Source organism: Camellia sinensis, chromosome 5 (assembly GCF_055761805.1).
Source record: "Camellia sinensis isolate YWXY chromosome 5, ASM5576180v1, whole genome shotgun sequence".
Classification (NCBI taxonomy): domain Eukaryota; kingdom Viridiplantae; phylum Streptophyta; class Magnoliopsida; order Ericales; family Theaceae; genus Camellia; species Camellia sinensis.
This window is the reverse complement of record NC_138965.1, coordinates 158424420-158449592: the sequence shown is the minus strand read 5'-3', so window position 1 is coordinate 158449592 and position 25173 is coordinate 158424420. Positions and strand designations below refer to the sequence as shown.

The following is a 25173-nucleotide window of genomic DNA, read 5'->3' as shown; positions in this document are numbered from 1 at the left end:
TCTAGATCTCAAGCTAGAAATGCCTCATTAGTACCATTTTCCACTCACTGGGTTCTGATCCCTGGAATACCGACTTCTAGTGGGATAACTACTTCAGTGCCATAAGCTATGGCAAATGACGACTTCTCAGTTGATCTTCTCAGCGTAGTCCGATATGCCTAGAGTACATTGGGAAACTCCTCCACCTATTTTTCTTTTGTTGCTTCCAGCCTCTTTTTGATCCCATCTAAGATAGTCTTATTGGATGCTTCTGCCTGACCATTACTCTAAGGGAAAATTGAAGTAGAGTAGTAGTTCTTGATTTTGTACTTTGCACAAAAGCTTTTGATCAACTTACTGTCAAACTATGTACCATTGTTTGCTATTGCCCTTGGGATCCCAAACCTGGTGATGGTGTTCTTCTATATGAAGTTCTTCACATCAATATCTCGAATCTTCGCAAGGGGTTCAGCTTCTACTCACTTTGTGAAGTAATCAGTTGCTACCAGCAGAAACTTCATTTGCCCAGTTGCTTGGGACAGTTGTCTAACTAGGTCCATGCCCCACTGGGCAAATGGCCAATGGCTGGTTACTGGGTTCAAATCTACGACTAGTTGATGTATCAAAGATGCAAACTTCTGACACTTCTCACACTTTCTGACGTAGGCTTCAGTATCCTTCTGTATGTAGGGCTACCAGTACCCCTGAGTAATGGCCCTATGAGCAAGTGATTTGCCCCCAACATGGCTTCCTCATACCCCTTCATGTATTTCATACAAGAAGTCTTCAACCTGAAAAGGATGCACACACCTCAAAAGGGGACTCGTAAAAGACCTTCTGTAGAGATGTTCTTCTGCTGTTATGCTAAACCTTGCCGACTTCAGTCTGGTCTTATGCGCCTCTTTGCAATCATCTAGTAGCTTGTCGTCCCTAGGAAACATCACTATTGCATCCATCCAACTTGGACCCATCTCCACACACATTGCTTCATACATTATGATTAGTGGTTCCATACTTGGGCCTGACAAATAATCAACCATTATTGTCGTTGCCTCCCCTGATTTCATTGCACTAGCTAGGTTAGCCAAGGCATCGGCATGGCTATTGTTATCTCAGTTAACCTGCTGTAGTCGGCAATCCTGAAACAAGGCTAGTAATTTAACAACTTCTTTGACATAGGCTATCATTCTTTCATCTCAGGCTACATATTCGCCTATTGTCTGGTTCACAATAAGTTGGGAGTCATAGAAGACTACCACCTTGTCGGCTTCCATTGCTGCTGTTAACTTCAACTCTGTGATTAGTACCTCATATTCTGCTTCATTGTTTGAGGCTTTAAACCCCAAACGGATAGACTGTTCCAACATTCGCCTATCTGGTGATACCAACACCACTCTTGCCCCCGCTCCTTGACGGTTTAAACTCCCATCAATAAACAGGCAGAAGGAGTCGTCGATGTAAATATCGCAGGGCTTGGATTTTTCTTCTTTCTTCTACTCTGTTGTGTGGTTTTTCATTCCTAGTTGGGTCTCTTCTTATTCCCCTGGACACCCTAAGCCACGGCTCACTGGAGCCCGACGTGGGATGGCACCAGGTGTGAACTCGGCCACAAAGTAGACCAGAATATGGCCTTTGATTACCGTTATGGGCCTAAACTCTAAGTCATATTGGCCTAATACCACTGCCCATCTAGCTACCCTGCCTGTCAAATCTCCTTGCTGCAACAAGGACTTTAAGGGATGCTCAGTCAACACCACAATCTTGTGGGCTTGGAAATAATGATTCAATTTTTTGGAAGCCATCACTAAGGCCAGTGTTAGTTTCTCCAGGGGTAAGTACCTAGTCTCTATGCTTGCTAGGCTTTTACTCACATAGTATACTGTCATTTGTTCTCCCTTCTCTTCTCTGATTATCACTGCACTCACTGCGTTCTCTGAAATGGCCAAGTACAAGAATAGCTCCCCTCCAGGTACTGGATTTTACAGAACTTGAGCTGTTGTCAGGTACTTTTTCAAGCCAGCCAAGGCGATTTCGTATTCCTCTGTCCACAAAAAATTTGTGGCCAATTTCAACGAACTAAAAAATGGTCTACACTTATCTGAACTTCTGCTTATAAATCTATTCAGGGCTGCGACCCTTCCAGTCAACATCTGTACCTGTTTTGCCGATGTCAGGCTTTTCAAGTCGAGAATAGCCTTGATTTGATCTAGGCTTGCCTCGATGCCCCTTCTGGTGACCAAGTATCCCAGGAACTTACCTAACCCAACTCCAAATGTGCATTTCGAAGCATTGGGTCGGAGCCGATATGTTCTAAGGATATTAAAAACTACTTTTAAGTCGACCAGGTGATTCTCAGGTTTTTTGGCCTTTACGACCATGTCATCAATGTACATTTCCACTATTTTGCTAATCAGATATCTAAACATCACTATAAACACCCCATTTTTTACCGCCTTTAAGACTTGGGCGCTACTGATAGTTTTCTTTGGTGGTGAAAGATGTGCAGGCTATGCTATGCAAAAGGTCGGTTTCTTTGGCAAGGAGAGCGTCAAATCCAAACCTCCAAAAGATTTTGGATCTTAAAATCCTCTCTTTCAAAATATTTTTCAAATAAAGTTCTTACGATGTTTCGAGGCTCGCATTTTGTCAAATAATGCGCTTTTCGGTAAACCGAGCAAGGACAAAGTGGAAATGAATGAAAGAGAGATGAAGTATTTGAAAAATCTTTCAAAACACCTTGTTCAGAGGTTCGGAGTTGAAGAAAAGAGGAGTGGAGAGAAGAAACTTAGTTGAGAAAAAAGTTGGGCATGAATCGCTAAAAGAGAGTCAGGCGGCCCTCGCTAAATCAGGCTTATCTGTCTATGCACTCGAAGTTAAGCTATGAGGCCACCACCGTTGGAAATAATACTTTCGGGGCTTCGTTTTGCACTCAAGAATCTCCTAAGGCCGAGTCCCGATGGGGAAGATATGATTGGTTGAAGTTGGGCATCATCCCGGTTGGACCGAAACTAAGCAACCTTCACCAGTTAGAATTTTGATACAAGGATGGTGCCATTGGAAAGCTTACTTCTGGGGCTTCAATTTGGACACAAGAATGACCTGAAAAGGAGTTCATATGAAGGAGTTATGCCCATTTGAAGTTGGACCTGCAGAGCAGATTTTTCTTGCCGGCTGACCAAATAAGTAGCAGGCCGACCATTTATAGTAGCCGGCTGACCAATTTTGCTAGCCGGCGGCCTTCCTGCGTATTCTACAGACTAAATGGATGCCAGCTGTGCCAGTTGGAGGGCACAGACCGGATCCTCCATACACGTGTATAGAGGATCTTTGGCCTTGCTTCTTGGCTTCTTGGAGAAGCTTTGGTCTCCTTGGTCTATAAAGGAAGTCCTCCCTCTCCATTGCAAGGGTTCAGACTGTAATAACCCTCACCACTGTTTACCGATTAACTATTGATTACTGCTAAACTGAGACTGATTATGATTGGTAATTGAACTGATTGAAATACTGAACTGACTGACTGAAATCCAGAACTGAATTGACTGAGTATATCTGTTTAATTGTGCATTTATCTGTTTGACTGTTTGATTATCTGTTCATGTTCTTATGGTTAAATTGCAAACTGAAGGCCTTATCGGCGGCCGAACCAGAAATTGATTAGTGTTTCATTATCAGTAGAATTAATGCGATTTTATGGCATATTTAGTTAAAATGTGATTTGGTATGATTTAATTAGATTAAATTGAGTAATCAAGAGAGTTAAGCTTATTTACCAAACTACCCCCTTAGTGGCCACTTTCTTACACATATTTGAGCCTTATTATATACTTAGGCACACAATTCATCAGCCATTCTCTTTGTTATTGCCGACCATAAAGAGAGAGAGAGACTTGAAGAGTTGATTTCATCTCACTTTTGCTTGTGAATTGCTTGGAAATTGAAGAAGAAATTGCATATTTGAGCTTCCCTTCCTTGAATTGAAGACTTAAGGTAGAAATTCATCTTCTCATTCTTGTGTTTAAATTGTTTCTTGCATGGTTTAGACCTAGGTTGAAGACTAGAGCCAACTTATGGCTCAAATTGTTGTGTTGAAGCTTAATTGTTGCATGCATGTATATATATTGAAGTTTTGAGGTTGTAGTTCACATTCCTCACATGCATGTCCATGTTTTAAGAGTAGTCCATGATTTCATCATGTTTTTAGAAAGAATTGGCTCAATCAAGCTAGCATTTGAAGCTTTGAAGTGTTTAAATTCATGCATGTTTGCACGTTCTTCATATTCATGGAAATTGGTTTGAATTGGATTTATTTTAAACACCCTTGGGCTTTGATTTTACAAATTGAGCTTTGAATCATGTTAAAGTATGAGTTTTGATGTGTTTTCTGGAAAATTGACCCAAGAGGATCGAAATTTATAGTTTAAAACTTGGTTTTGAGCTTAAGGTTCAAATCTGGAATTTCCAGAATTTGGACTCACGCTCGAGTGGGGTGACTGGCGCTCGAGCGTGGAAATCGTGCTCCCAGCATTTTGTTCTGTTTTGAATTCCACTCGAGCGGAATAATTGACGCTCGAGCAAGACATTGTGTCTCATGCTCGAGCGGGTGTCGAGCGCCCAATCGAGCGTGATTTTCGCCTATCCAGCACTTTTGGCTGTTTTGCAGAACGCTCGAGCAGGTAATGATACGCTCGAGCGGAGTAACCTACGCTCGAGCGTGACCCCTGTTTTCTGAAAGGTCTGAAAATGCTTTTAAAGTACATCTTTACATCCTCATCTTATTCTAGGCATTCTTAGGCCTAGTTTAAGACATCTTATTGAGGATATAGATATAGAACCACACCGAGGCAAATTCGGGATTAAGTTGTTATCTTTCCCAACTGTGTAGCTTTGTGTGTGTTCAATCTGTAATTGTGTAGGGTTGGCGACGGGGGACGCGCTCTAGCTTTACTGTAGTCCAGAACTCTGTGAGTAACAACTGTGTAAAGATATGTTCAAAATGATTATCTTCTGAACAATTGAACTGTACTGCTTTCTGAACTGATACTGTTAATTGAATGAATGTATGTCCTATATTCTGAACTGTATTGTGGCATCCTTAACACCTACTGTTTACTGTTACTGTTACAAAGATCTCTGTCGGTTCCCTTGTTGGAACCACTACTGTTACTGATTGATGGCCATCATTTACTGCTCGGTCTTTTAAGACCTACTGTTTACTGTACTGTTATGCTAATGGATGTACCATATATGACTGTACTGACTGAACGACTGAAATACTGATTTAATGAACTGTTTTCATTACTGTAAGGACATTCATTCTTAACCCCTTTACGCATTGTATTATTCATTTGGCTTTAGCTCACTGCTCATATACATATGTAGGTGTACAGGCACCAGACCACAGCTAGGAGCGTCGGGGTAAACTCCAGTTTTGTCGAGCCAACCTATGTGCCTCAATGCGAGGTCCCGAGCCTATCAAGTTATGGCTTAGGGGTGTTTAGTTCCCCCTTCTGTCTCTGTAACTGTTTTGTTTACTGTACTGTACTGTTTAATAGGGATTAGGTCCCTGACTGAACGATCGTATATATGTACATACTGTTTTGTCTGACTGTATTTGAATGAAAAGTCTTTTTGCATACAGATTATCACAGCTCATTGGACATTGTTTATTTACTGTATTGGCTTTCGCCAGCCCTTGTACTCTGTATTATTGTATTACTGTTAAGCAGGACTTCGGTAATCTCAGATTACTGGCCGGTTACGGTGCTAAACCCATAGGGGCGGGTTTGGGTCGTGACACAGACTTTGCTTCTAGGGCATACAATATACACCTCTCTATATCTCTCTTTTTTGTGCTCAAATACTCCATAGTTCTTGGCCCTTTGCACACCAGCCCTTAGCTTAACCCTTCCACCATCCATCCAAGCACCTTGGAGCTGGTTTTCAGAGGTTGAAGGTTTGCTACTTTGGTCCAGAAGCTGCTGGAGGTCTTCTCTACAAGGGTAACACTCATTTCCCCCTTTTAAGCATTATTTTGCTTCACATCTTAGCTCCATTTGCAAGCATATTTGGGCTTTGTCATAAACTGAAAAAAGTCTCATTTTAAGTTTCTTAACATGTTTGTTTAAGACCTCTTTTCTGTTGGGGGTCACCTACCCCCTTTGCATGCTTCATTTCTCTTTGTTTTGAGCCATGCATTAGGGCTTTTGTGTTGAGCTTTGTTGGCCCTTTTGACCACTGAAATCCAACAGATTTTCAGTGGTTATTATGTGTTTTTGAGCATCAAAATCAGAGAGGGGTGATACTCTCACCCCTTGTCTTGTTTACTAGCTTTCTTGGCCTTACAAAGGAGCCCCTATTTGTATGTTTTCAAGCCATGTTTCAGGCTATTATTTGTGAGTTTTATGACCTGCATGACCTCTGTCCAGATGTGGTTTTGCCATGTTAAGTGTCCATCTTGCATGTGTGGAGTAACCCTCTTCATGGCCTTTCAAAGGAGCCTTTACTTGCATGCTTCCCAGCCCCCTTTCAGGCCCTTGTTGATGATTTTTAGGGCCCTCATAACCTCTGTCCAGAGGTGATTTTGCCATTTTTGATGTCTATCTTACATGTGTAGAGTAACCCCTTGCATAGCCTTTCAAAGGAGCACCTCATTCTAGCACGTGTTAACTGAGTTCCAGTGGGTTTTGGGTCATATTTTGGCATGCCTTGTTTCTGTTTTTGGCTAGTTTGGTAGTCCTTCACATGCTTCATATAGTTGTAGTGTAAGTCATAGTTCACTAGCTTGTTTGCATGATGTTTTGGCCGCCTTTCCTAGCATATTTTGGCCTTGCCTTAAACTGATTTTGTGTATGTTTTGGACTGACTTAGCTCTGTTTTTGGGTCTCATGGTCGAATGATACTTGTTTTGCATGCCTGTAGTTCAATATCCATGCTTGACTTTGAGTTTTGAGGTCCATCGCATGCATATACTGAGGTGTTTGCATGTTTCGGGACCATCTTGCATGTCATTTCAAAGCTGGAAAAAGTCATATTGTACGCTATATTTCATCCCTGCCATGCCTTGGTAGAGTTGCATGTTATGCCCTAGGTTTGGTCCATTGCATTCTTGCATGTTTGCATGTGTGTCATTGCTTTGTTTTCATCATGTTTGGCCACTGATTTGAGTGTAGCTGAGGCCCATTCATTTTAGTTTAAGTCCATCTTGCATTGTGTATGCCATGTTACAATGTGTTGTGCAGGTTATGTTGTTAGCATTGTGTATGCCATGTCACTCTTTGCATTGTGTATGTTAGATGGTTAGTTGCATTGAGCATGCCATAGTTCATATAGCATTGTGTGTGCCATATAGTCCATAGCATTGTGTATACTAGGTTGCACGTTTGCATATTTAGGTTGTATGCCTATTGCATATTGCTTGCTAACATACTCATTTTGCATTAGTTTGTTTGTATGCTTAGGTTGCATAGCATTGAGCATGCATCCCTTGCCTCTTGATCAATCATGATAGAGGTTAGGGCCCTTTATGTGCTTTGTGCATTTCATTCCATATTGAGTTGCACACTTGGCTTCTTTGGCCATCATGCATTGAAATGCATGATTGATGGTCCGAGGGTTGAAGAACTACACTCCCTAGAGTCTTAAACATGATAGGGAGTGTGGTTGTGCAAACATTGTCTGGTAAATGCATTGCCATGCTCTGTTTGTGCAAAATAGGGTTCTGTAAGAAAAAATAGCCGGTCGACTTCTTTCAGCGCCGACCAACTAACCATACTTAGCCGATATCCTCACAACTGGTCGATGACCATTTTCCAGTGGCCGATGGCCACTCCTCTTGGCCGATGGCCTCTCACAGCATCCATGAGGTGGATCAGAAGTGTTCTGGAGACTTGTGCAATTTTCAGAGGAACAAAACAGTGCAAACAGAGGCAACATGAGGCATGGCAATGGATTTCCAGGCGAAGCCGACCAAGCTTGCATTCATCCCTCTTCCCGAGGCTGTTTTACTATTTTTCATAGCTTAATTAATTTGTTTAATTAGTTAAGAATTGTGTAATAATTAGTTGTAGCTGTTATTTATTCGGTTTGTATTATTTATTCGGACCCTCTGAGAGAGGGCAATTTTGTAATAAGTGTGCGTATGTGTGATGCATGTCTTCTAACCCCACGTCTTTCTCATTTTTATTGAACCGCTTATGATGGTTAGTATTAGGGCATATTTCAATTAGCATCCTTATACTATGCATGTTTGCATCATTCATATGTCTTGCATGCACCGGGCTCGGCGCATCATACTAACTGCATTGTATTTCAATTCCAAGTTGAATACGTGTTAGTTGTAGCATCTCACATGCCATCTTAGAATAGCCGAGCCTATCTTAGTTGCATTTTGCATGTGTTGCATTAGCCATCTTAACATGAACTGGGATCATGCATTGATTACTAACTAGTTTTTGTTTTGGCTCGGAGTACACTGTGAGTGTTTATACTTTAACATCTTGCATGTATGTGAGTGTTAACATGAAAGCATGCTTGCCATGAGACTAACTGCTTATATGATATACCTGCCTAAATGCCTGTGGGTGAAGGTTGGGTTGCTTGAATTGGAATAATTCGTCGAAACCCGTGTTTTAGCCTACTTGCGAGTAGCAAACCTCAATCTATTTTCCAAAACAAACGGATATGCGATGCTTTGTTCCAACTTAGGCAATCCAGTCTATACTTGTATGCTGTGCGCATCACATAGTAATTGTCACACCCCAAACCCGCCCCTAGAAGTTTGGGCATGACCACTTCAGAAACGGACACTTAACTTGTTTTATATCTATATATATAGGGCCTGAACGGAAGCACTAAATATTAAAATTTGACACTGGAAACAAACTCCATCGAGCTACTACTATCATGCCAGGATCACAAACTTTTAACAAACAAATAAAATCTAAAACATACACCTGAACATCGATTATATACATACATATATACAGACCCAGCCCTATTATTGGGCATATACAAAAACATGAGAGCTATATACATCACTCTTAGATAGACATTCAAAAAGCAAACTAACATCTTATCAGCTTAACAAAATCAATGACTGTGTATAGTGCCTAGACACACGAAGGTTAACAAAAGAAAGCAGCGTCATGGCTAGTACTGACCATCTGATTGGTGACCTACAGAAACAGACATAACAGAGAGTGAGTCGGACTCAGTGAATAGTAATACATAAATAAAACGATGCTTAACTTGAAACATAACACAGAGCAATGCATTTAAAGATGTAGAGTTCACATAGTTAGTCTGATTCTGTGCTACGTACATAATGGCCTTAGGTTCAATCTTGCAACATAAACATGGTGGCTATAAGCCCTTGAAACATATGGCACTAAGGCCCTTGAAAAGTTGGCATGAAGCCCTTGAAACAAAGAACTTGTATCATCCTTGAACTTGTAACATATGGAAACATGCCTGAAACATACTTGAACATCATTTATTAATTCGAACGGAACATATCATAACTAGAGTATTTCTTGTTGTATCATGTCATTATCGTACGCTTAACAATGAGAGACTAATTCACATTCTTATGAGGGTCACACAATGATTCTAAACTTTACACTTATAACGTAGATTCTGAATAACTTCCAATTTATAAGCATCATAGCAAAATAACTTCAATTCATATGGATGCACATAGCTACTCTTATATTTACTCAGAATCCATCATTCAAGAATGAACATAAATTCTTTTGGGTAAATGACTTACTTTACGTGCTCTATTAATCAATAGCATATACCTTTGTTTAATCATTCTTATATGTTAACATAGTTGCCTTGCCTTGTAATTAACAGAGTCCTAATGGTAACCGTTACATTATTCCCATGAGTTGACATAATTAACGTAAAGTTAACAGGACATTCCTGATAATTAGTAATGAAAAGTAAGCACATTTTCATTAGATTACAGATGACTTTATCGGTTTCACAATTTCACAGTTTGGCCCTTGGCCTGAGAGGTTCTCATATTCACAATAGCCTTTGGGTTTCATAGATTCACAACTTATCACATCGGCCTTCGGCCCTTTGGATTCACAAGTTCACAAGTTTGGCCCTTGGCCTCATAGCTTCATAAGTCACAAGTCGGCCCTTGGCCACATAGGCTTGATCTTCACAAATGGCCCTTGGTCACATAACTTCATATTTCACAAATGGCCTTTGGCCACATAGATTCATAATTCACAAATGGCCCTTGGCCACATAACTTCATATTTCACAAATATTCATAATTTCACAAATCTTTTGATGTTCCCATAATTTCACAATGTGTCTCACATAGCATACATAACTTCACAACTTCTTTGATGTTTCCATGAGTTCACAATGTTTCTCACATAGCATACATAGCATACATATCAACATAATTCTTATGACGAAGATCATAACATCAATAATAATAATTATTAACGGTTAAAGGTACATCAAAGTACTACTACTCACTGCGTTCAGGTGCTTGGTCCGCCCCTGTAGCTGACCCTACACAATTCACGTAATTCAAACATCATTTATCATAGTACATCACCATTCAAGTCAGCATTATTCAACACAACATAACTTCAACAAAAGTCAACATTTAGTTCATCAACACCATTTGTAACTTAACATAATTCGAAATAAACCTTTGAATCCCATTTCAACATTCCAAAACCAAGTTCATATCATTCATACCATTAATAGATTATTTCCCCAATTTTCCCTTCACATGCTAGCATGAATTCCAATATTCATAACAAAGTTCATTCGCAAATTTTAAACATAATTTTCAAACATTTCCAAATTCTAATTAAACTTGAACACATATAATTCAATACCTCAATTTCACTATTCTAGTTTCAATTTGGGCCAAATTATTGGGTATCATCATTAATCAACCTAGGGTTTCAAGAAAAATGAGGATTTTTAACAAAAATTCACACTTCTTAAATCACCACTTTTAATTCCAATTTTCCCAATGATTCTACACCTAGGATTCACAATTCATCATTTTAACCCACCAATTTAACTTCCAACATCTCAAACTCTAAATCCCCAAATCTCATAATATGCCCTAGATGATAAAAATGAAGATTTTTGCATTAATATAATGAAGTTACCATAAATCTATCCATAGATGTAAGTATTGAGGAGATCTAGAACCCCTACCTCGAAGAACAAACAAAGGAGCGAGCTTGGATGAGATTCCACCTCAATTTCGAAATTCAATCGGTTGGAAATGTTAACCCTTTCTTGTTCTCCATCCTTGATACAAGATCCATGGAGGATTTGTTGATAAAAGTGGAGGAAATCAAGGTTTTGGAAGCTAGGGTTTCGGACATGGAAGAGGGGAGAAGAAGAAAGGAAAAGAAATTGCAAGAAATGGTCCAAAAATCCCGTTTTTAGAGCTGTTGTCCCGCACAGACCGCACGTGCGGCGCTATTCCCCGCACGTGCGGCTCTGCTTCCAGCACAGATGTGAAAACTTCAAACGGGTATAACTCTCTCATCGGGACTCCGTTCTAGGTCGTTCTCGTGTCCAAATTGAAGCCCCGGAAATAAGCTTTCCAATGGTTCTAACCTCACATTTAAATTCAAAGTGTGGAAAAAGAAAAGGACAAATGAGTGACGGCTGATCATAGGTTAACTATTCGAATTAAATTCGTTGGTCCAATCTTACTTTACCATCATACCACCACCTCAAACAATACCCTAAAATAAGGTAAGAACATTCCAAATACACTATTAAGAATGTCAAAAATGAGCCCATGCTCGAGCGGAGGGTAAAAAAAATTTCAAGCCGATACAATAAAGGTCGCCATAACTCAGCAGATAATTCTTTAATTCCGATAGATATAGTTGAATTAAAACACATTAACCCCTAATTAAATAAGGATGACTTTCTATACGCATTTTGGGGTCATTACAGTAATTCTAGGTTAAATAACCGAAATAAGAGCACATGTGTTTTCAAAAATAAGATATCATGCTTAGTAGAGACCGATCTTTGATCGGGCGAGCGGGGGTGCTTATAGCTGACCTTCCCCAATCGTACCCAAGTTCCCGAGCCGAGGCAACTTTGGCGATGACGAACACGTGGCCTTAGGCACGAGTCAGGGTTTCCTAAATCTCCCAAAATAAATATTTAGGTGGCGACTCTGTATCTGACAAAGTAGTCCATGTTTGGCACTTCTTTCTAAAAATCTGTTTTCAAAACGATTTGCCGAATCTGGACTCTTTGATGATTCATCGGTCTTGCATTGCACTCTGCGAGATTAGATACAGGACTGTGACATTGAATCCTGAACTGTAGTGAGCCCAATGAACAAAACGAGGAATTCCCTCCCGGAACGTTCGGGGACGTCTACAATCACGGTCACCAATCTCTAGTAGGTTGCAATCACTACAACAAAAGTAATCTATGGTGACGAAAACTAGTGAAGAAAATAAATTTTGTCACTAAATAAAAATAATTTGTGAGGAATTTATAAATTTTGTCACATATAATAAAAAAATAAAAATGATAGGTGACAAAATTCATTTTCGTCAATAAATACTTCATTTTAAGTAAGGAAAATTAAGTTTCGTCACCAAAAAATTTTCCGCTAATTTTTTTTGGGGTGGTGCCAAAATTTTGGGACTTTTGGTGAGAAAAATATTTGTCACTAATTGTATAATTGTTTGTGAGGAATATATTTTCGTCACCAAAATGTTTTAATATTTTTGAGATCTTTTGGTGAGGAAATAATATTGTCACCAATTTTGGTGGGAAATTTTTGATATATTGAGCAGCAATTAAAAAAAAAGGTTATTAATTTCTTTACTCCTTTTTCTGTTTATCATTTCTCTCTTTCTCTCTCTCAAAATAGGGTATTGGTTTGTCTTACCTCTTGCTTCTCCACCACGCCGATCGCCATCATCATCGTCTCTATTAGCCTTACCGATCGCCGCTGCCACTAGTAGCCTTGCCGGTAACCGCCGCATCTTCTTCGCTCACCGATTTGGTATGTGATTTCTCTTTGCTCTTTTTCTGGTATCTCTTTCTCTTTCTCTTATTCTTTGTTTTGGTATGGTGACAAAAATTAGTGAAGAAAACAAATTTTGTTACTAAATAAGAATAATCTATGAGGAATTATAAATTTTGTCACATATAATAAAAAAAATAAAAATAATAGGTAATGAAATTTATTTCCGTCAATAAATACTTGTTTTTAGGTGAGAAAAAAATTAAGTTTTGTCATTGCAATTTTTCCCACTAATTTGTTTGATGGCACCAAAATTTTGAAACTTTTGGTGAGAATTTTTTTTTCACCAATTAAAAAATTATTAATGAGGAATATATTTGCGTCACCAATAATTTTTTTTTTTTTTTTTTGAAAAACTAGATTTTAAATATTTTAAGACCATTTGGTGAGAAATATATTTTCGTCATTAATAATTTTTAATATTTTCAGGACTTTTAGTGAGAAAATTATTTTATCACTAATTTTAAAAGAAAAATTTTGACATATTGCAGTAATGAAAAAAAATAGTCTATTATCTTTCTTTTTTTCTTTTTTTTTTTTGGATCAGTTTTCCTATCAATCAAAACAAAACACAAGTTCTGCGTGTTTTGTTCATTGACGAATCGATTTTCCTCTCAATCTCTCTCTCTCTCTCTCTCTCTCTCTTTCCATCTCAAAACAAAACACAAGTGCTGCGTGTTCTTCTCCAGCACCCCTTCAGTGTGTTCTTCTCCAGCGCCGCTGCCGACGTCCATGTTCTCCTCCTTCAGTGTCGCCACAGACGTTGTATCTCCTTTATTACTGTGTGTTCTCTTTCATCAGGTGTGGGTCCTCTCTCTCTCTCTCTCCCTCTCTCCGTCTCTCTCTCACTCAATTTCTCTATTTTTCTATCTCTATTTTTCCTAATTTTCAGAATTAATGTTTTCCCTAATTTTCGAAACTAATTTTCAGAAATTAGGCAAGAAATTCAGGCTGATGGTGTACTTATTGAATGATCTAAAGAAATATGCTTACTTGTTTATTAATGTTCGTATCTTAAGGAGCCCCTGTATTTGTATGAATCAATTCTGGGGTTAAATTTGATATTGCTTAGCTTGTGTCTGAATAATTACTGTGACAATGCTTATTTCTGTGGAGATTACATTTTAAAATTTAAGTTTAGAAAGTTAACAAAGGTATAATTCACAACTTTTCAACATTTGTTTCTCTAAATGTTATGCAAAAATTGTCTTGAACCTTTGCATTCGAACTATGTCAAACTTTTCACTCACCATGGCTCTGCAGCTTTGTTCAAATGTGAACAATCTTCTTGCTGTTATCTCATCTTATTATAGGATAGTATTTGACCTTTCCCAAGACTCAGTAGGACAGACTTTTGTAGGATGTGTGATTGGAGTTTGAAATTGTCTAGAGGACAAGTTGTCTGCCAAAAAAAAAAAAAAGGTTAGATACATTATTGATTAATGTAATTTCTTATAGGGTAAATAACAATGACCTCCCTTGAGATTTGGAGGAAATAATTATATTAGGTGCTCTTAGGATGGTAACTAACTTTTGGCTAATTTGCAAAAAACCTGCAAAATGCACCAGAGAGCATTCTGCAGTGTCATAATACAGATAAGAAAATTTTAGTCTGAAATATTTCACCTTCTGTAACATTTAGCTATCTATATGACCTCAGGTGTGACGGTCGAATTAATCTATCACAACTGCCTATCCTTAATTCTAGCAATGCTCGCCATACCATACGAACATACCAAAGCTCAAGCATGAGCTGTTCACATTCACATTATTCCCTTGGTAATCCTCGTTGCTAAGAATAGAAAAGACAGAGGAAACCTTAGACATGCATAAGGTTCAAACAAATTCAACTATTTTAGTTGTGAAGCCACTTCAACGTCTTTTCTGTCATGTTCCTAATTGGGTTTTAGCTCTGTTGTCGTAGTTTAGACTTTATTATTTCTCTCCCCGATTTAATGTTTGGGGTTTATTGTTGTCTCCTCATTCTTCTCTTATTTGTCTTAAAAATCTGCTCTGGGTATTTCTGAATCAATGAACCATTAAGAATTTCCAACTTGAGTTGCCGAGTGCCTGTTTCTTTTGCCCAACGAACTCGCTTCCAAATTCTCTGTAAATTGAGTGAAGCTTCTTATGTCTGTAAGTTGTGCAAAGCTTTCAACCACTCGAAAGACAAACAATTTACTTTGCTTTCTTTGCCCCAGGTCCAGTCATGTCCAAGTTCATTGCTGCATTGCGTGAGCTTGCTAGTTATAGGGAGCTTATTCGTTCACAAGTAAGTAGTACATTACAATTAGTATTCAGGATCTTAACGTATGATGATAGAATTACAGGACATGATTTTATCTCTGATCTTTTATGTTTAATGGACAAGTTTATATGGCAGTTTGAATTCCAGAGAGAGCTATACTAGTTTCTTTGGTTAATATGTATCTTCAGTAGCTAGGTTATACCCTATTGCTTTGCTCAAAATGCATATTTTTTGTTTTAATAATGAAATTTCATGTTTATTTTGTCATACCAGTTGATTCTTCAAGTTGTTAACATATGATTGTATTGCTATGCTATCCCTTTCATGCCAATTAATGGTTGACTGAAAAACATCAAATGGGTGAAAAGCTACACAAGGGAATATTGGTTGTGAGATAATGGATGAACCAGTCCTAGGCTGGTCTGTAAGCCCGTTTGTTTGATCAGCACAACAAAAAGAACTTTATTCATAACAAAAGCGAGAGTACAACAGGGAGGACCAGGGGTTCACCAACAAAAGAAAAAGTAAAAGGAGAGCCAAAATCACCTTACATACTGCTGTCTAATCTCTACAAATAAAAAACAAAGGAATCTTCTTGAAAAGAGGGGACACTGACACCTAAAAAGATGAGAAATAAGAAACTTTATACCACAACCTTCCTAGATCATCAAATATCCTTGCAGTTTGTTCTGTCCAAATCACAGAAAATGCATAGATAACACAGTTCAATAGAGCATGAGCTTTAGTATTGGATCCAAATCCCTTGAAGTCATTGTGCAGCGTTTGAGGACAAGAGAAAGGGGCAACTCAATCCATGCTTGAATATGAAATATGGTATGTTGTGAAAACAAAGGCACCAAATAATGCAAAAATAAATTATCAATGCTCTCCTCATCCCTTCTACACATGATGCACCATTGAGGAAACAAAATGCAAGCAGTTTTATTTTTTTGCTTATCAATTTTTATGTATTTATTGTTTATGCTTTTGTATTATGTTTTTTAGGGCTTACCAATGCCACAAAAATGATTGGCGCAGTTATCTCTTCAACCTTCGCACGAGGCAATTTTTGTTCCAAATGGGGATTTACATGACAATGTGGAGATCCAACAATCACAGCCACTTGATGCTGATATAGAGGCACAGAGGGAGGCAGCCCCTCAATCTAGTGTCAGTAAGATCTTCAATTTTACTATTAAAATGAAATTCTTTGTTTTAAATCTATTATAAGATAAAATTCTTGACCAATCACCATATTCGCCGTCTCATATGTGAAGCAAGTGGAATGATAGCTATGGCAGATGTTGGCTAAGGATTTTGTTTGTTCATAAAAATGAGGAATATATCAAAAAACCTCCCTGCTTAACAAATTTTTAACTTTAATCAACATTGTAGCCCGGAATGAACGCTAGCACTACAGATTAGTCAAGAAAATGAAGAAAATGAGTGTGTGAAAGGATAAAATTTCAAGTTTGAACAGTATGTAATAGTTGAACTATTCGTGTAGTTCTTAGTTACATGAAATTCCTAGGGCTTCTTGTGTTTGAATTAGCACAAGTGGAAAGAAAAATGTATTTTCACTTTCCAAGTCAAAGATCAAAAAAATTCTAGTTTGGCGGACCCAACCAAAAGACAATAAAAAAGGAGTTAAGGAAAGAGAATTTTCACTTTCCAAGTTAGAGATCATAAAACTGAAGTTGCAGATGACATATTACCATGCTGCTGATTCACCATTTTCCCATCGGTGAAAATAGAGAAAAGATTTGCATCTATTGCAGATGATATCTTGTGTGAATTTCATTCATTTGCAAACCTATTTTGTCTTCGGAAAAAAGTTATTCATATTCATATTCATTTATTGAAAATCAAAATGTCCATCACTTTGTTTCATTCTTTGTTTCCGAAAACACAAAAAATAAAAACGAATAAAGCAAAAACACAACCAAAGCCAAGTAGGAAGGTAGGGCAGAAGTTATACCTTTGGGAATAAAAATGCTGAAGCAGGAGAAGCATCCGAACAGATTACATGACTTAGGAGGAACAGGAAGAGTCCTTGTCTTTTTACGAAGAACAACTTTGGTAATGGAAGAATTACATTTAGGACAGTGCACACTCTGCTGATCTAACTTCTCTGCAACTCTCTCAAATTCAAATTCTATGTTTTCATCGCAACTTTTTATGAGTGAGTCTGTTAATGTTAACAAGTTCTTTTGTTCCTTCACTTGACAGTTTGAAAAGCATGTATGCTTCTTCACAAGCAATTTCATTCTTGCTGAAACCAAGCATCAGTTAGTGAATTCTTAATGTTCTTCCAAGCCAAATATGTGCCTAATCATGCTGATAATGCTCTTTATGATCACCTCTTTAGGTTTCCAGACTTTAGCATTCGCAGGTGGACGAAGAAGTTACGTCACCTATGCTTCGGCGTCTAACGATAAAAGTTTTACATAATTGGTTGAATTCATGTAATATAATTAATTACGACTTATAATATTTGTGGCGGTTGCTCTAAGTTAGTGATGTGGTTAATAGGAACTTATCATGTACAAAGGAACTTCTGGTTGTTAAGCTAGACTCATTGTGTACACAATTTGTATTGACATGGATAGAGAGGTCTACACAATGTAATTGATAATATGTTAATATTTTTCTTGTTTATTTTCTTTGCAGATTGGTTTTTGATGACGTTTCAAATCAAGATCAAGTGATGATTTTTTTTTCCCTGAATTGGTACTTAGTTGTACTTGCAAATCAAGATCGAGTGTTGATTTTTTTTTTTTTTTTTTGTGGACTTTACGTTAGTTCATTTTCGGATTTTCTTTGATGGTTTTTTTTTTTTTATACTTAATGGATTATTATTAAAGTTGTTTGATGGATATATTTTGATTTATAATATAAATTGTTTAGTGAATTTTTGTGTAAAGTGGTGTATCTAGTGGATTTCTTAGTACATTTAAAAGGCTATTGGGATATAAGCAGGGATATTTGTGAAATAATAATTTAAATTAAAATATAAAATATGGAATAAGTTTAGTGACGAATTTGTTTCGTCATTTGTATTTGCTATTATGACAAAGTGATTATTCGTCGTTAATAAACATTTTTTGTGACAAAATTTATTGCAGCGCATATATGAAAGTTTCCATTGATTTTGTTGTTTGGTGACGAAATGTATTTCGTCACGTATATAAATATATTTGCGACAAAATATATTTCGTCACCTATGTATAACTTTTGGAGACGAAAAATTTTGTCACCTTTACATCTTACCATGACGAAATTATTTCCTCATCAATGATCAACATTTGTGACAAATTTATTCGTCAACTAAAATTATAAATATAGTACTGAATAATTATTTGGTGACGAAAATGAGAATTTTTGGCGACGAAATCTAGTTTTATTGCTGACAAAAAATTTCGTCACTGAACTAATTTCATTGGTGACGAAATTATTTTTCGTCGCGGTGATTTTTAGTGACAAACATTCAATGACGAAACAGGTGACGAAAATATTTTGTCACAAATATCTATAGTGACGAAATTAGCTCTTTCGAGACAAAAAAATTTCGTCATTCAAGACCCAACTTGTTGTAGTGAATTGCATTTTTCAACCTAAAAGGCATCACTCTGTAGCAATACAGCCCTTTTAGGGTGATAAATGCAGTTTTCTCCTCGTCGATGAGATACATTGATATTTGATGGTATCCCTTATAAGCGTCCAGGGAGCTCATCATTCCATGCCTTGAAGTGGTATCTACTAATTGATCGATCTTAGGGAGTGGGAAACTATCTTTGGGACAAGCCTTATTCAGGCTAGTGAAATCCACGCAGACCCTCCACTTCCCATTCTTCTTTTTCACGACAACTATGTTTGACAACCAAGTTGGATAGTTTACCTCCCGAATGGCTCTAGCCTCCAACAATTTGTCCACTTCCTCCTCTACTGCCTCCACATGAACTAACGTCGGCCTCCTTGCTTGCTAAATGACAGGTTTAGCCGACTTGTCTACATTTAGTCTATGACAAGTGACCTCGGGGTTAATGCCAGGCATCTCATATGGCGTTCAGACAAACACCTCTATGTTTGCCCACAAGAATGACTCTAACTTCCTTTCCTCCTCTTCGGTAAGTCCTGAGTCGAGAAGGAAATAGCGCTTTTCATTACCTTGTTGGACCAAAAATTTTTTTAAGACTTTTTCGCTTTTGTCGGCTGGCTCTTTGTCGACATCATCCAGGACCTCCATGTCCTCGTCTTCAATTTCTACTGTTTTTGCCTCTCGCATGTTACAGGTGAATTTCATTGCTGCCATGGAGCAATTCTTTGCCTGCACTTGATCCCCTCTGACCTCCTCATTCCATGATCTGTTGGGAACCGCAACAACTGGTGTAGTATTGAAGGAACAACCCTCATTGCATGCAACCATGGCCTCCCTAGGATAACATTGTAAGAGGAGGGGGTGTCAATTACTGTGAACTTTGTACCTACCTTATTGGTGCCTGCCTGCACCTCCAAATTCATTGCTCCTAGGGGGCCATGTCGGTGTTCCATTGAACCCGACCATGGGGATGTTAGACTGCTCCAAATTTTCTCGATAAAGGCTGAGCTCCTTGTAACATCTGACATACATGATGTCACAAAAGCTGCCTTGGTCAATCAGAATGCGCCTTACCTGGCATTTTCTAATTTTGAGGGTTACTACCAGAGCATCGTTGTGTGGATGCTGCACCATGTCTAGGTTTGCTTCAGTAAAGGACACCATTGGTCCAGGGCACTCATCTGTCCTTGGCCTCTTTTGTTGGACCTGATATACATACTGTAAGTGTTTCACCCTCTGAGTCTCTCTACGTACCTCATTCTCATTGACCCTCGAGTGAATCACATCGATCACTCGAGGTCCATCTACTTGCTGTTGTGGTACTGGTGGAGGTGGTGCTGCCGGTGCCTGGGGCAGCCTTACCTGCTCTTCCCTCGTTCTGGCCTTATCTACTAGGTCCCTCGAGTGACCTTGTCTGACCAGATCTTCCAAATGCGACTTTAGGGCTCTACAACCCTACGTCAGGTGTCCATCTTCATTGTGGTAGGCATAGTGCTTCCCCAGACTTCTTCCCATAAATTTGCCAAGGATCCTCTTCGGCACTCTCTAATACGACTGGTTCGTGATCCTTTCTAGAACTTTATAAATCGGGATCCGGAACACAGTGGTGACTGCCTGTGCAGCCCTTAGTCATGTTTCTGGTCTATTAAATCCAGTGTTACCTCGGCCTCGCTTCGGCAAGCCATTTTTCTTTTCCTGCTTCGGTGCCTTTACTCCCGATATATCCACTTCTGCTCTGGCATATTTCTCGATCCTTGCCATGACCTCCTTCATACTCTTTGGCAGAGTCTTCACCAGTGACTTTCGAAGCATGCAGTCATCCTCTAGGCCATTTTTAAAAGACACGACCACCAACTTCTGGTTACATCTTGGTATTCGATTAAACACCTCATAATATCTTTTGGCATAAGCCCTGAAGCTTTCACCCTCGCCAATTTTCAGAGCCATCAGGGAGTCTACCCTCAACGGCTGCAATTTGCTTGTAACAAACCTGGCCACAAACATCTCACCCAGGCCTTTCCAATTTTTCACAGTTCCTTTCGGCAACTTGTGAAACCAATTTAATGAGATTTCCCCAAAGGATGAGGGGAACACCTTGCAGAGCAACGGTTCGTTCCTGGTATACAATGCCATTGAATTCAAATATAAGCCGACGTGAAAGTTCAGATCGGACTTACCATCATATATCTGGAACCTCGGCATATGGAACCTCTTTGGAACCTCAAACTTATCCAACTCTACTGAGAACGGCGTTCTCGGCTTGACCGGGGATGTTAGCTCAGCGTTCTGCCGCTTCCTCTAGAGGTAGTCCCTCAAATCCTCCTTAATCCAGCCAGGAGTTCGGCTGTCAACGGATTTCAGCCTTTTTAGTGCGCTGCTCCTGGTATCGTTATGAGTCCTCTTGGACTTTTCTTCGTTCACTGTGTCAAAACAAAGTTCCTTCCCTTGAACGTGCCGATGTTCCCTAACATACGTTCTTTTGGTACGAGGCGTCCTTTGAGACTCTTTTTTCATTGATTCTGCTCTCTCGGCGTCCTGCGAAGGCCGGTGTGAGCACTCCTTCACCTTGTCATGCTGAAGGATTGCTGGAACTGTTTTCTGCCTCCCTTTCTGGGCATCGTTCTTAGTTGCTGGAATCGGTGTGTCCTTTAATAGAAACAGTGGTTACATGATGTTGTTCTGCATCATGAAGTTGACAACCGATTATAGGTCTGCCAACTTGTTTTCTATTCCCTTCATCTTGTCGTCCCTCCTCAGGCATCTATCTTTCCATACCTGGAGGTTGCTTTCGTTATAGTACTTGTCTCGGCCTGCTTTCTTCGGTGCATCTCCCTCTTAGCTGACGTTTTTCTCTCCTAGATTCTGATCCCATGGTCCTTCATTAGGGTTCTCCTCCTCCATTTTAGGATCAGCATGTTTACGACTCCCACTAGGGATGTCGTACCCAATCTTCTCTTTCTGTCCGTCATTGGCCATCTATTCTCCTTACGCTCTCACATACGGTGCCAAATTGTGGGTGTTGATTTTTGACTACACAACCAAATAGGGAAACTTAGCAGGAGAGCACCGGCAAAATAGATTAAGCCCGAACAACCTGTCACAGAAATATAAGAATCCGGCGGTAGTTCGTCTCCCTGGGGCACTCCGACAATCAAGTCAGTAATTATCTCTCAAAGATAGCCAATTGTGCTTAATTCATAAGAAAGAACTTACTGGTTACAGTATATCACACATACCTCAGACCTACGGGGGTGCCCTACTTTTATAGCCAGCATTGACCTGATCCCTATAGAGGCCTAACTTCAATGGACTCAGGCACAATGTTCATCTTAGACTCTCAGTTAGATAGGGATAAACTCCGTAAGAACTTTATCTTTATCCAGATTGAGATCCTCCCCTATTCTAGGACTCTTGTCCCTTATCCGCTCATTTCGAATTTCGATATCTTCACAGATAACCTCGGCCTAGCCGAGATAACCTCGGCATCAGAACCAGGCCATGTGGCACCTCAGTTGACACTCCGGCGTCACCTTGGCCATGTGCTGTCCCTCACAAAATACGTCCCCACAGATTCATATTACAAAATAAGAAATAATGGAACTAATTTAAATTACAAATTACAAATTGATTAACAGAAATATAGAACAAATATATTATGGATTATCATAACAAACATAAATAAAAACGATGAAGTAAATCAAAGCCTATGTAACCACAGTTTCCTTAAAACAGATTCGCTGTCTCACCGTGGGTGTTGAAGGTATGTCGATGTTTGTCTCTCAAGATACGACGGTCGGAACCAGCTAAAGCAGAAGCACCTTTTGTAAAGTTTCGGCAAACTTCGACAAACTTTCTGTAAAGTTTCGACAAACTTCGACAATTGCAACACTCTTGCACACTTGGAAGAAGAATTTAGGCGGACTTATAGTATAGTAAGGAAGAAAAACAGAAATTTTGTGTACCAAATCAAACGAGAGTGGTCTCTATTTATAAACAATGAGGAGAGATGAGGAGCCTTCCAGCCTATCTATAACTTTCTTCATTCGGAAAATTTGGATGCCCCAAATAGCTCACACACTTATCAAAAACTTGATTTAAATGCCCATCAATATTTTCCTCCATAATTAATGTGTGATAGGTAGTTACACACCTTTCTCAATACTTTATTTATGAGACCAATTTTATGAGACCAATTTTTATTCAATTCTCAATATTTTTTGTCATTTTTTTTTTTTTGTAGTGTAAAGATCTTATTGCAATGAATCTAGACTCACTTGAACTTACCTCAACTAGCGGTTGGGACCTACTTTAATTTTACATTAAAATCACTATAAAACCATTTTTTCCAACATCTTATATCTCCAATTTAATATTGTCACACTAATAATATTATCATTCAAATTTTACTGTACTTATAATCCCACTCAATTTAATCCATTAATTAAACATAGTTGAAATATACAACATATATATATATATATATATATTAAAAATTATAAAATCAAATTAATATAAAAATAATTTATAAGGACACGTGTGTAATTTTTCCTATACATTTATAATAGTAAGTCGAAGTGTACAAATTCAAAACACAGAATAAAATACAGGTATCTCTAAATCTGTGTTTTGAACATGTATTCTTAGCACTATACATTTATAGTGCCCCCAAAGAAAATGTTTACAAAATCATGATTGAAGGCATTAAATTGTTGTTGAAATGGACGAATCATGTGCAATCAATGGAGATTCAACAACTTGTACTACACTTTTAGGCTGCGAATTTACTTTGAGCCGTATTGGTAGATTTCTTGACTCCAATTGCTGGGGAGGTACCTGAGGATTTAATGGACCGATCTGGTTGATTTAATGTATTAAATTCATGTTCATACTTTTATCTTTTTGAGTTATGCTCGGGATTTTAAATGAATTATTAAATATTTTAATAAATATTTTATGTGAGTGTAAGATCTACACAAATGAAAATTATTTATACAAAAAAATAGCTTAATTAGACAATTATATATATCAGAAAAAATTATATTTTATTTTATAAAATGAACAACAAATGTCATTATAAATTTAAACCATTAATTTTATAAAATAAAATTACATTTAATCTTGTGTTTTCAGTTGTCAAATAGAGTTGATTTTTTTGCATCAATAACCTTTATGCGAGCTCTACTAGATAAACGATTTGGATCAACAGTGCATGTGCGGAATTAAAAACCACAAGAAAGATATGAAGAGGTACGGAAAAGAACCTATCCTATTTAAAGGTTATAAATTTAGTTCGAACCTTAATTGTCGATGTTTTGACTGATCCAATTGCAGGGGAGGACCTATCTTGTTGATCATACATTAATAAATGGACCTATCTGGTTGGTCATATATTTATATTTAGAAAAAATACAGTAAATTTTATAATTTTAACATAATTATATTAAGTTTTTTTTAATAAATAAGATTAAATAGATCAAAACTAATACAAATATCATAAAAATATAAAAAATAAACGTAGTAAAATATACATTTTCGTGTAATAGAGATGACATCATCATTTGTTTTATTTATATAATGAACAAATTATTGATGAAAAGTGATTTCAATGTTATATAAATTAAAATCACAAGGGACGTCAGTATAATTAAATCAAAATTATAGAATTTATTATATATTTTTTTTAAATTTCAGGAGAAGTGAGCGTAATTTACCCTAATAATTGCATAGTAGATTATATCTAATAATATTTCCAATAAACCCTTATAATATTTCCCTAATTTGAGAAACTCAACCCCTCAACTTTCATCCTCCATTACCATTTGGTTTGTCCTTTTCTTAATTTCCAATAATCAATCAATATACATATTTTTTAAGTCGAACCTATTTTTCCATTTCTAGCCAAATTTACAGAATTCTCTAAAAAAAAATTATAAATATTTTCATGAATTCCATTTGCAGATTGAATGCAACAAGCAAAAATAAAATACAACCGAACCAAAATTAACTTGCAACACATGCTAATATCTTTTCGTAGTCTCGAATTTGAAATTTTATACTAGCATCTAAGTGTCCTGAATTATCTTGTTGCAAAATTCACCTACAATTCAATTGAATTTGGGCAACAAATGCAAAATTAATCTATGCATATCACAACTCACATCTTGCATGGAAAAACTCATATTGTGAACACTTATTATATCAATGATAACATATATTAATATGGGTTTGATTAAAAAAACAACCAAACAAACATAAGGATTGGGAGACCATAAACACCCATGTCTCAATTTCTAT

The 25173-nt window shown here is 37.8% G+C and overlaps 1 protein-coding gene across 2 annotated transcripts; it reads left to right on the top strand.

Moving 5' to 3' along the window:
* The first annotated feature begins 13627 nt into the window (after positions 1 to 13627).
* LOC145790941 (uncharacterized) lies at positions 13628 to 18176 on the top strand. Of its 2 annotated transcripts, XM_082870258.1 has the most exons (5): positions 13628 to 13834; positions 15235 to 15305; positions 16320 to 16455; positions 17650 to 17717; positions 17954 to 18176. In XM_082870258.1, exons 2-5 carry the CDS (start codon positions 15243 to 15245, stop codon positions 17987 to 17989), a joined length of 303 nt encoding a protein of 100 aa, XP_082726384.1. In that variant the 5' UTR covers positions 13628 to 13834; positions 15235 to 15242; the 3' UTR covers positions 17990 to 18176. The 2 variants fall into 2 exon arrangements, 1 of the variants encoding a protein (XP_082726384.1); XR_014330382.1 differs by lacking the exon at positions 17954 to 18176 and having other exon boundaries at positions 16287 to 16455; positions 17650 to 17718.
* The last annotated feature ends 6997 nt before the right edge of the window (positions 18177 to 25173 follow it).

Coding starts and splice junctions, on each gene's coding strand:
- LOC145790941 (XM_082870258.1), top strand. CDS start 15,243: ATGTCCAAGTTCATTGCTGCATTGCGTGAGCTTGCTAGTTATAGGGAG. Junction 15,306..16,319: donor GGGAGCTTATTCGTTCACAA/GTAAGTAGTACA, acceptor TGATTGGCGCAG/TTATCTCTTCAACCTTCGCA. Junction 17,718..17,953: donor ATGCTTCGGCGTCTAACGAT/AAAAGTTTTACA, acceptor TTCTTTGCAGAT/TGGTTTTTGATGACGTTTCA.